Below are 12761 nucleotides of genomic sequence, written 5' to 3' on the forward strand. Positions count from 1 at the left end.
TATTTACACCACTGGGTCGATGCCACTGCTGGTGAACGTTTCGTCCCCGAGGGTATCACCAGCCCAGTAGTCAGCACTTCGGTGTTGACATGAATATCAATTATGTGGTCATTTTTTATAAATTTCCTGAATATAAAACTTTGAATTTTCGAAAAACTAAGGATTTTCTTATCCCAGGAATAGATTACCTTAGCCGTATTTGGCACAACTTTTTGGAATTTTGGATCCTCAATGCTCTTCAACTTCGTACTAGTTTGGCTTTATAAATATTTTGATATGAGCGTCACTGATGAGTCTTATGTAGACGAAACGCGCGTCTGGCGTACTAAATTATAATCCTGGTACCTTTGATAACTATTTTATATTTCATTTCCTTGTATAAAAGAAACAGCTCCTATGGGTAAAATTGAACATAGGAGAAAATGATTTTTTTTTGCTTTTGAAGAAAATAGGACGATTCAAAGAACATTTAAATAAATTGAAAAGCCAAAATAATCATTGATGAGAGATTTAACCAAAAAAATTAAGGTGAGCGATTCAGGCTCTTGAGAGCCTTTTGTTCAAATTTATGAAAAATAAGTACTGAACTGTCCGTCCGTCCCTATCACACTTGTGAACACGAAACAACTTGGTGTTTTTAAGCGATCTTCACCTAAGTTTATGTACATATTCAATTTCTGGAGGGATAATCACATAATGATTGTTAAGATTGAAGGAAAATATCACATCTATTTTTTTCAACGACGGACTTCTCCGCTTCAAGATATCTGGTTAGAGTTTATGTTTTCCTTGGTGAATTTGAAAGAAAAATATTTTACTGTTCGTTTCAATGTTACAACATTTAGGCAGAGATTTTTTTTAACCTGCGTATGGCATTAAATTTATATTTCAAGTTGTCAGTTTATATTATATAGCTTGTTGACATTGCAAAATCTTTTTGGACCAGAAAAAAAAATACCTTGTCCCTTCGTCGTAGTGTCTTTCCCCCGTTCCTGAAAATGACCTTTGAAGTTGATCAAATTTCGTTGTTTTTATTTAAACACTGTCCATGCTATATTTTGTTTTGTTTTCACCGGGTCACAGTTTGTTTCTTTATATCCAATTTCCAGTACATAGTTTTGGTTTTGAAACTTTTTCATTTTTTTCGTACTAAAGATTTTTTTCTCATCTATGACCATACATAAGGGAGGTTTTGGATAAAATTAGACTAAGAAAACCCGGTCGCATGTTATGTGTGCCTGAACCAAGTCCTAAATATGTTGGTAATTTGTCCGTCTTTGATAATTTACAGTATGCTTCGTCTTCATATCGATTCCATTTTAGTCGATCAAAGATCACTTTTTTTTTTTTATTTTCTTCATATTTTGTTTCATCCTTTTTTGTTTGTAAAAGGGGGATGATACCATAATGAAAAACATGCATTAAATCTAAATGTGTGTTTGATGGGGTTCAACTAACTTTTTTTATGATTTTAAATGGAATCCGAACCGGAAGATACACCGAGGGCCTTTAACAGTTAGGGCATTTTTTTTGGTTATAAATTGTTTATACATTCCTGCTGTTTTTCACGAATAAGATTCATTATTGGCCGCCTTTTCCTTTTCATTATTTTTGTTGGCCGAACAACATGCTTTGTTCTTTTCATTTTCCGAATTCCACCAGGACAGCTAGAAGCTCAACGTTTAAATAGATTAAATTTGACTTAAAGTACATCATTTTCTTTATAATAAATTATAAATCCATGTCATTTGGACTCTGTAGGAAAGTTGTACCATTATCAATGAAAGCAATAAAATCAACACTTTTTTTCAAAGTTTTTGTGGTTCATAAGTATTTCTCGTTATCTGTTTTACTTCTGACTATCCGTCAATCCGTCCATCTGTCCCATGAATATTTTCGTCGCATCTTTCTCAGGAACTGCATTACAAGGATTTTTGATATAATTTAGTTTCAGGGTTTATATAAGTCAGCTTTATCGTGTAATGCATTTTCAAATTCATCACTTAACAACTTCCTGTTTACCAAACACTGGTATCATTTTACACATGATAGCCAAGTTGAAAATTTTCGTCACATTTTTCTCAGGAACTACAATACAATGATTTCTGAAATTTGGTTTCAGGGTTTATATAAGTCAGCTATACTGTGTGATGTGTTTTTCAGATTCATCACTCAACAACTTCCTGTTTACCGAAATATTTGGGCAGGGGTATCAGTGAGCAGTTTCACTTGTTTTTCCTTTTTAGTTCACCTGGCCCAAAGGGCCAAGTGAGCTTTTCTCATCACTTGGCGTCCATCATCCGTCGTCGTCCGGCGTTATCTTTTACAAAAATCTTCTGCTCTGAAACTACTGGGCCAAATTAACCCAAACTTGGCCATAATCATCATTGGGGTATCTTGTTCAAAAAATGTGTCCAGTGACCCGGCCAACTATCTAAGATGGCCGCCATGGCCAAAAATAGAACATAGGGGTAAAATGCAGTTTTTGGCTAATCACTCCCAGGCATATAGAGCAAATCTGACAAGGGGTCAAATTGTTAAACAGGTCAAGATCTATCTGCCCTAAAATTTTCAGATGAATCAGATAACCCGTCATTGGATTGCTGCCCCTGAATTAGTAATTTTAAGGAAATTTTGCTGTTTTGTGTTATTATCTTGAATATTATTATAGATAGAGATAAACTGTAAACAGCAATAATGTTCAGCAAAGTTAGATTTACAAATAAGTCAACACGACCGAAATGGTCAGTTGACCCCTTTAGGAGTTATTGCCCTTTATAGTCAAATTTAAACCATTTTTCGTATATCTTAGTAAAAAAAATCAAGTCTTGTTCATTACCGTATACTTAACCCTGTTTTAAGCTCACCTGGCCTTAAAGGCCAAGTTAGCTTTTCTCATCACTTGGCGTCCGTCCGTCATCTGTCGTTGTCCTTCGTCGTCCGTCGTCCTTCGTCGTTAACTTTTACAAAAATCTTCTCCTCTGAAACTACTGGGCCAAATTAATCCAAACTTGGCCACAATTATCATATGGATATGTAGTTTGAAAACTGTGTCCGGTGACTTTGGCATTCAACCAAGAGAGCTGCCATGGCTAAAATTAGAACATAGGGGTAAAATGCAGTTTTTTGCTTATAACTCAAAAACCAAAACATTTGGAGCAAATCTGACATGGTATAATTGTTGATCAGGTCAACAGTTATATGCTCTGAAATTGTCAGTTGAATAGGACAACCTGTTGTTGGGTTGCTGACACTGAATTGTTAGTTTTAAGGAAATTTTGCTGTTTTTGGTTATTATCTTGAATATTATTATAAATATCAAGTGATAAACTTTAAACAACAATGATGTTCAGCAAAGTAAGATTAACAAATAGGTCAACATGACCGTAATGGTCTATTGAACTCTTAAGGAGTAATTGTTCTTTAAAGTCAATTTTTAACAATTTTCATAACAATTGTAAATTTTTACTGACATTTTCCACTGAAACTAATGGGCCAAGTTCATTATAGATAGAAATAATTTTAAGCAGCAAGAATGTTCTGTAAAGTAAGATGTACAAACACATCACCATCACCAAAACACAATTTTGTCATGAATCCATATATGCTTCCTTTAATATTCACATAGACCAAGGTGAGCGACACAGGCTCTTTAGAGCCTCTAGTTTGTATAGATTAGACCGTTGGTTTTCCTGTTTGAATTGTTTACATTCTATATATTTATTTGGGGTCCTTTATAGATTGTTGTTCGGTGTGAACCAAGGCTCCGTGTTGAAGGTCGTACTTTGACCTATAATTGTTTACCTTGTACACATTGTGAATTGAATGGAGAGTTGTGTCATTGGTACTCATACCACATCTTCTTATATATAGCAGGATATCCTTAGTGAGCAGTAGCTCATGGTTGAAAGTGTTAATCTTGTTTTAGAACAATTGAAATTGATGCAGCGGCCAATATAGGATGCATTTAAGATGGATTGAAACATTAACATTGATATACATGCTGCAATCATTATTTTGTAGAAATGTTTCAGTTGTGGATGAATTCAATACATTGCTACTGTAGACTTGATGATCAGCAAAATAAACCTGAAAGTTTTACTGCTGAAATAGATGGAAGTACTGAGACACAGGAAACAAATATTCTCGATCCACCAGTGATTCTTGTTGGCTCACATAAAGACAAAGTCAGGCTTCAAAAGGGAGAAAAGGTGCGTAAAGACACTACAAATATATACAATTCAAAAAAAAGTAAAATAACAAAAATACTGAACTCAAATTCAAATTTGAAAGTCCCTTATAAAATGTCAAAATCAAAAGCTAAAACACATTAAACATATGGAAAACAACTGTCTTAACCCTGACTTGGTACATGCATTTCCTTATGTAGAAAATTTACCAATATCAAGCGAAGGCAGAAATAATTCGTTATAACTGTAACTAGAGGCTCTAAAGAGCCTGTGTCGCTCACCTTGGTATATGTGAATATTAAACAAAGGACACAGATGGATTCATGACAAAATTGTGTTTTGGTGATAGTGATGTGTTTGTAGATCTTACTTTACTAAACATTCTTGTTGCTTACAATTATCTGTATCTGTAATGAACTTCTGTAAACGTCCAGTTTGTTTCAGTGGAAAATTATAGTGAAAATTTACAAATTTTAAGAAAATTGTTAAAAATTTACTATAAAGGGCAATAACTCCTTAGGAGGTCAATTGACCAATATTGCATGCTGTTTACAGTTTATCTCTATCTATAATAATATTCAAGATATTAACCAAAAACAGCAAAATTTCCTTAAAATTACCAATTCAAGGGCAGCAACCTAACAATGGGTTGTCCGATTTATCTAAAAAAATTCTGGGCAGATAGATCTTGACCTGAATAACAAATTGACCCCATGTCAGATTTGCTCTAAATGCTTTGGTTTTTGAGTTATAAGCCAAAAACTGCATTTTACCCCTATGTTCTATTTTTAGCCGTAGCAGCCATCTTTATTGGTTTGCCCGGTCACAAAACACAATTTTTAAACTAAATAGCCTAATAATGCTTCTGGCTGTGTTTGGTAAAATTTGGCCCAGTAGTTTCAGAGGAGAAGATTTTTGTAAAAGTTAACTAAGATTTACAAAAAATGGTTAAAAAAATACTATAAAGGGCAATAACTCCTAAAGGGGTCAACTGACCATTTTGGTCCTGTTGACTTATTTGTAAATCTTATTTTGCTTAACATTTTTGCTGTTTACAGTTTATCTCTATCCATAATAATATTCAAGATAATATCCAAAAACAGCAAAATTTCCTTAAAATTACCAATTCAGGGGCAGCAACCCAACAACAGGTTGTCCCATTCATCTTAAAATTTCAGGGCAGATAGATTTTGACCTGATAAACAATTTTACAACTTGTCAGATTTGCTCTAAATGCTTTGGTTTTTGAGTTATAAGCCAAAAACTGCATTTTACCCCTATGTTCTATTTTTAGCCATGGCGGCCATCTTTGTTGGTTGGCTTGGTCAAAAAACACAAATTTGAAACTAGATACTTAAATGATGATTGTGGCCAAGTTTGGTTTAATTTGGCCCAGTAGTTTCAGAGAAGAAGATTTTTGTAAAAAATCATGGAGATTTACGAAAAATGGTTAAAATTGACTATAAAGTGCAATAACTCCTAAAGGGGTCAACTGACCATTTTGGTCATCTTGACTTATTTGTTAATCTTACTTTGTTGAAAACATTATTGCTGTTTACAGTTTATCTCCATCTATAATAATATTCAAGATATAACCAAATCAGTAAAATTTCCTTAAAATTACCAATTTAGGGGCAGCAACCCAACAATGGGTTGTCTGATTCATCTGAAAATTTCAGGGCAGATAGATCTTGACCTGATAAACATTTATATCCCTTGTCAGATTTGCTCTAAATGCTTTGTTTTTTGAGTTATAAGCCAAAAACTGCATTTTACCCCTATGTTCTATTTATAGCCATGGCGGCCATATTGGTTGGTTGGCCGGGTCAAAATACACAAATTTTAAACTAGACACATAAATGATGATTGTGGCTAAGTTTGGTTGAATTTGGCCCAGTAGTTTCAGAGGAGAAGATTTTTGTAAAAGTTAACGACGAAGGACGACGGACGACGAAGGACAACGACAGATGACGGACGGACGCCAAGTGATGAGAAAAGCTAACTTGGCCTTTAAGGCCAGGTGAGCTTAAAACAGAGTTAAGTATACGGTAATGAACAAGACTAAGATTACCATGGTGGCTGAACTTTGGACTCAATATGACCCCATCAGTAGGAAGGGTAAATTCATTATAATTGTAATTCAATTAATATCCAATAAAACATACATATTATTATGGAATTGGCTGTCTTTATTTTACTGAATCTAGATAATGTTAGGGTTGCATGATATATGTAATGAAACATTGATCTTAAATGCTTTCAACCTATCTTTAATCGTTAGTAAGGAAAGCATGAAATCTCAGGATCTGCACACCTGTTACTAATGGTAGACATATAAACAAATTAATTAAAAACTGCATCCATCTAACTAAGTCTTGATTATATATATCCATAAAAAAAGACAAATACGTGATCTTTGAGAATAAGGATGCTTTTAGCCTGAAAAGTGGTCACAATATGCATATTGGGGTAGTCAAAGGTCATCAATTACATATTAACAAATTTTGTCTAAATTATAACTTTTGGGTTTATTTCAGGAATAAGAAATATATATATGTTCCGGACCATATGAGTATTTGGACCATACGAGTATGGTCATGACCATATGGGTATATACTCATATGGTCCGACCATACGCGTATGGTCGGGGTAATTATCACTCAATAACACTCTATTACAATTTACTTTTTAAACCTATTAACTATTCATACGGTATTCCAGTTCGTTAAAAAGACGCTATCATATAGATGATTTTATTATTATATTATGATAAAAAATAGCTAAATAAAAATTAGATGTTACACATAGTTTATTTTATTTTTATATACTATGCGAAAACTAAGATAAACACATTTTATACCGATGGTCATTAAGAGTGACTTAAAAAAAATAAAAAATATTGAACTGTTACACAAGATTTGATGACACTTGAACGTTTTGTGAATTTTGTGTATTGCACTCATGTTACGATATTTAAGATTCTGAGCTTTTTAAAAACACCCCAGACATATCGGAATGGCCACACCAAGCCTACATGCAAGAATGTAATTAGAGATGAAAGCTAACTTTGGCATCAATGTTTAATATTTACGTAGTATTTGAATTATAACAATAATATACTGCACATGTCATGTAACCATCATTGTTTTTTAAATTAAAAAAATACCTATATGGTCAAAATACTCATATGGTCCGGCCCGTTAATAACCAAACGAGTATTATACTCATATGGTCCAAATTCACTCTTTTCTTACTTAGGAATTTGTTTTTTTATGGCTCCATTTTGTTTCCATACAAGAATAACTTTGATTATACAAATAAATATATAAATTAAGGATATTGCCTAGTCTTCTTTTTGACTTTTTGTCAGATATTCGGAATCCTTTGGCTTTATCAATGTATAATGCTATTTAAAGTTTCCCCCCTCTCAAACCCCTAATTTTCTTTTTTCTCCATAATTTGACTGCATAAATTAAAGTCATAAGAAACAAGTGACTGGTGAAAAATAATGTTCTTCCAATTCTTGAACTAATACATACAAACATCATAAACCTTAGTCTTCTGTGCACGAATTTATCATTGTTTTCGTGTAAATTTCGTATAATCGTCAATTTCTTTTTTCAATCGGTCAGTGTTGTTGTGAAAATATGGCAGGTAATTAAAGTTCGTGTTTTGAAGCCGAAGTTTAACGATTGTCACCTTGTCATTATTTTTGTTGAGCCTGCGATTTATAGCGAAAGAAGGCGAGACACTGGGTTCTGCGGAACCCTTATGATTTTTTTAATATTCAATTAGGCATTACTTTTGAAATAAATAGGTTAATATGCAAGAATACTGACTGTTTCCTTCCCGTGAAAATTCATTTATATTTACGTCATTATACATGTTATAGCACTGTTTAAAGTCATATGAAACTTCAATTAAAGAAAATTTATGCATATGTTTTTTATAACTAAATGTCTATTTTTTATTATAAAACTTATGTACATTTACTTTTTTGTGAAGAAAATTCCAAATTTAGAAGAAATTATTACTTTTTTTTAAATATTGGCTTCCCAGACAATAATTGGCCGACATTTTTTCCGTATGCAGTTACCTCAGCGTGACTTTTCTCGTAAAAGTCTGATGATTGCAATACGCAAGTGCGAAGGGGAAAACTTAATTGGCAGAGAGAGTCAACAAACGTAAACATCGTGAAAAGTCAATATTATACAGTAATGGACAATGGACTCACCAAGTTGTGTCTGTATCTGTCGGGCGCCCTGCTCTAACTCCATGTGCAATAAGAATATCTATTCCCGCCACTTGCGGGTCTGACTAAAAACCAAAGTCCAGAACTTCCTAATAAACGGAACTTAACAAACTCCCCTTCTTTCTTTTGAAGGAACTAACTGTTCAATAATGTTGTCAACAAAAAGTAGATGTTCAATTCCTTTGAACTTATTATGGTGACTTGAGAAACACCGATATCGCTCAGATTACAATTCTACCTTGATAGGTAAGTTTGTATCTAGCCTATAAAATACTTATTTAGCCTTGAGAATTGAAAGGTCAGTTTATCCCAACCATACAAAAGAAGTTTACCTTTGAGGGTCAGAATGGGGTTTACAGAATAGAGAATACATGTAATAACAACAAAAATAATAGAGAATAGAGGAAAATGAACTTCAAAATAAAGAATAGAGAATTATTTACTGCAGTGCAAAAGTATAAAGAATAACTGTGCAAAATAAAAAGGTAACTTAGGTAACTGTAATGCAATAAAGATAATATAATGATCAATGTACATAATTGATAAATAATCTTGTAACACAAAGACTAAATAGTAAAATCCTTTTCATGAGAATTTTACAGAATGAGAGTTATTTCTGAGGCTATTAAAAGAAAATGTCCTAAAAATTTAAAGAATACAGATATTTAAAAAAAACCATCCAGGTCCTCATGTCATTTACATTGTCAAAATATAGGCCATACCATTGTTATTCCAAGACTAAAATAGACATCTGGTCAAACTGGTTTTAAATAAAAGATTTAGTCAAACTGGTTTGGTATAACTGACTGTTTGCTCCTGCCCTAGATGTCTATTTCACAGTGACCGTATGTGTTTGTGCTAAGAGTACATTGTAATGTCATATTTATTGGTTTTCTGTTGGGGCATGATCTAAACATCCAAAACAGTGGCTTGAGATTTCAATTTAAAAGGAATCAATAAAATCTTAAAAGTTTATTCTATATGAACTGATTTTAGTATAATAAATTAATATTTGGAATTTTATATCCTGATTGATGATTTTTTTGGGGACCAAGATGTTTTCTTTATTGTAATTCACATTATAATTATTTAACCTTCAATACACATTAAAAGATAGAAAAAAAATTCAGCTCTTGTTTAAAATATTTTGCAACTAAATTATAATCCGTTAGAATTTGGGGTAAACAAAAAACAAGAGAACCTGCAAGCATAGTCTATTTCTATAAAGTCAAGCCGATATTTTTTTTATATCTGAAAAGAAAACTACCACTTAAAAAAAAGGCCTAAAGTAACCCCTAAAATTCAACATTAACATATTTTGAACAGTTGAATCAGGATGCACAAAGTTTAAGCATTGGTCAGAATATAGGGTTCTTTTGTACTTTAACAATATCACTATAACAATAAAGTGACCTTAATTTTGGACAAGGTAAATGGCATGAAGCCAATTTTACCTACTCCTATTGTATGAATGGGATAAACTGACCTTTCAATTCTCAAGGCTAAATAAGTATATTATAGGCTAAATACAAACTTACCTGTCAAGGTAGAATTGTAATCTGAGTGATACAGGTGTTTCTCAAGTCACCATAATATAATCCACATAGTCTAAGTACACTATTTACAAATCTGGCTTTAGAAAGTTACTCATCCAAACACCTGTTCCCTAAGACACCATATTGAAGTGCCCTGAGCAGGTTATGGCATGAAGCTCCTTTTTAGCTCACCTGGCATAGCCATGTGAGCTTATGCCATCACTTGGCGTCCGTTGTCGTCCGTCGTCGTCGTCTGTCGTCGTCGTAAACTATTTCAAGAATCTTCTCCTCTGAAACTACTAGGCCAAATACTTCCAAACTTTAACTGAATGTTCCTTAGGGTATCTAGTTTATAAATTGTATCCAAAGTTTTTATCTATCAACAAACATGGTCGCCATGGCTAAAAATAGAACATAGGGGTCAAATGCAGTTTTGGGACAATCCATTGTTGGGTTGCTGCCACTAAATTGGTAATTTTAAGTAAATTTTGCAGTTTTTGGTTATTATCTTGAATATTATTGAATATAAAGATAAACTGTAAACAGCAAAAATGTTAAACAAAGTAAGATCTACAAAAAAAGTCAGCATGACCAATATTGTCAATTGACCCCTCCAGGAGTTATTGCCCTTTAAAGACAAATTTGCTCTATTTGTTCATCAAACTTGCTTAAATTAAAAATCTTCTCCTCTGAAACAACTGGACCAAATACTCTCAAACTTTAAATGAATGTTCGTTGGGGTATCTACTTGCTAAATTGTATCCGAAGTTTTGATCCATCAACAAACATGGCCACTGTGTCTAAAAATAGAACATAGGGGCCAAATGCAGTTTTTGGCTTATATCTCAAACATTGTCAAAAACTAAAGCATTAAGAGCAAATTTGTCATGGGGGGGGGGGGGGATGGGGGTAAAAATGTTCATAAGGTCATGATCTATCAGCCCTGAAATTTTTAGACGAATCTAACAATCCATTGTTGGGTTGCTGCCATGCTGCCACTAAATTGGTAATTTTAAGTAAATTTTGCAGTTTTTGGTTATTATCTTGAATATTATTGAATATAAAGATAAACTGTAAACAGCAGAAATGTTTGGCAAAGTAAGATCTACAAATAATCAATATGATCAACATTTAAATGGCATTTTAAAGCAAAAATAATAATTGTAAAAGGTTTAAGCAAAACGTTTCAGGTGAGTGAATCAGGCTCTTGAGGGCCTCTTGTTTAGTCAAGCAATCAGCAAGTTGATGTTTTGTTTCAATCCATTTGACCGATACTATTTGGTGCATTTGAATTAATTCTCGAATGCTGCTAATTTCAAGCCTAAGCCTTTTTTCGGATACTTGTTTTGTGGATTTAATGGCATCCCACAATGAATGACAGTCCGTTAGGCAAGTTATTGGCAATTGAGTTGGATCAGCTTTACCATACATAAACTCTGTATACAGTGAAGCTATAAAAATACCACTGTCAATAGCATCAGCCATAACCAGGGTTTCTGCTGCTAGAGTGCTTCTTGCCACTCTTCTTATTCTTTTTGATTGCCAAGTTATAGGCGAGAAAATTTTCACCAACAAGCACAATGAAATGTCCTCCTTGTGTGCCTCCGTCAGATAAATTACCGAGGGAAGCTTCACTAAATACTTCAAGTCTAATTGCATTATCATTTCCAAGTTTTCTGCATTTCAAAGTGACAGTTTCAGATTTAAGGTTTTTGATTATTTTATTTGCTTCATTAAAACGTTTGTACGTTTGCCTTTTTAAGAGATGAAGCAAGGTTTGATGCATCAAAATCACATCTGGTCGACTTTGTCTTGCAATCCAAAGTATTTGTCCAATTTTAGATTGTAAAAGTTCTCTTTCTTCTTTGGTAAGAAGTTCTTCTTTGACTCCCATACGACTTTTTTCAATAGGAATAAACTTGAGACTATTTTGATAAGTGTTTTGTCTTAAATGCAAGTCATTTTCATGTTTTGATAATTCTATTCCAACATATGAGAATGACCCATTTTCCTCTAATTCTTCTTTTACAACACAAAAGGTTGATCTTATGCTATTTATAACTTTCTCTTCAAATTCTTTTGATCCGCCCCATAAAAAGTCATCAACAAGACAAGTAAGTACACCTTCTACGCTGCCTTTATTGTTTTTCCAGAAAAATACAGCTGGGTCAACCTTGGATACACGGACTTAACATTGTTCAAGAACTTCTTTTACTCTATTATACCAACTAAGAGAGGCATCTGACAGACCATAGACACATTTGCGAAGTTTCCAGATAATATCTTTGCACTGAGCTTCCATTGGTGGTTTGACATAAATCTTTCTTTCTGTTTCAGCTCCTTGTAAAAAAGCAGTTTTAATGTCCATTGTTCGTGTTTTCCAACTTCTTTGAGCTAGAATAGCTAGAAGTAATCTTAGGGAATCTGTTCCACAAGTGGGTGAATCTTTCGGTATATCATCTCTGTTAAATTCTTCAAATCCTCTCGCAACTAATCTTGCCTTATGTATTGTTCCTTTTGAGGTGTCCTTCAAACTACATATCCATCTCCTAGAAATACACTTTTGACCGGTATCTGTGCATTATTCATAAACACTGTTGTTTTTCCATGAATTAAGTTCATTTAGTTTAGCTTCCCTGAATGATACATCTTAAAAAATCATAACACTATCGTCATCAGAACTAGGAAGTTCTACTTCTGTAGCAACATTTTCTAATTCCTTTAACTTACTCATGTCAACTGAAATTTCTGCTCCTTTAAGTGTGATAGGTTCCAAGTATTGCA

General features: G+C 33.3%; 1 protein-coding gene across 1 annotated transcript in view; it reads left to right on the forward strand.

Moving 5' to 3' along the window:
• Positions 1-12761, forward strand: part of LOC134700567 (uncharacterized) — a 122733-nt gene that overhangs the window by 70565 nt on the left and 39407 nt on the right. Inside the window, exon 9 of the mRNA XM_063561945.1 lies at positions 4024-4211. Coding sequence (XP_063418015.1) covers positions 4024-4211 — 188 coding nt within the window. The remainder of the gene's footprint in view (positions 1-4023; positions 4212-12761) is intronic.

This window comes from Mytilus trossulus, unplaced genomic scaffold, assembly GCF_036588685.1.
Source record: "Mytilus trossulus isolate FHL-02 unplaced genomic scaffold, PNRI_Mtr1.1.1.hap1 h1tg000158l__unscaffolded, whole genome shotgun sequence".
NCBI lineage: Eukaryota > Metazoa > Mollusca > Bivalvia > Mytilida > Mytilidae > Mytilus > Mytilus trossulus.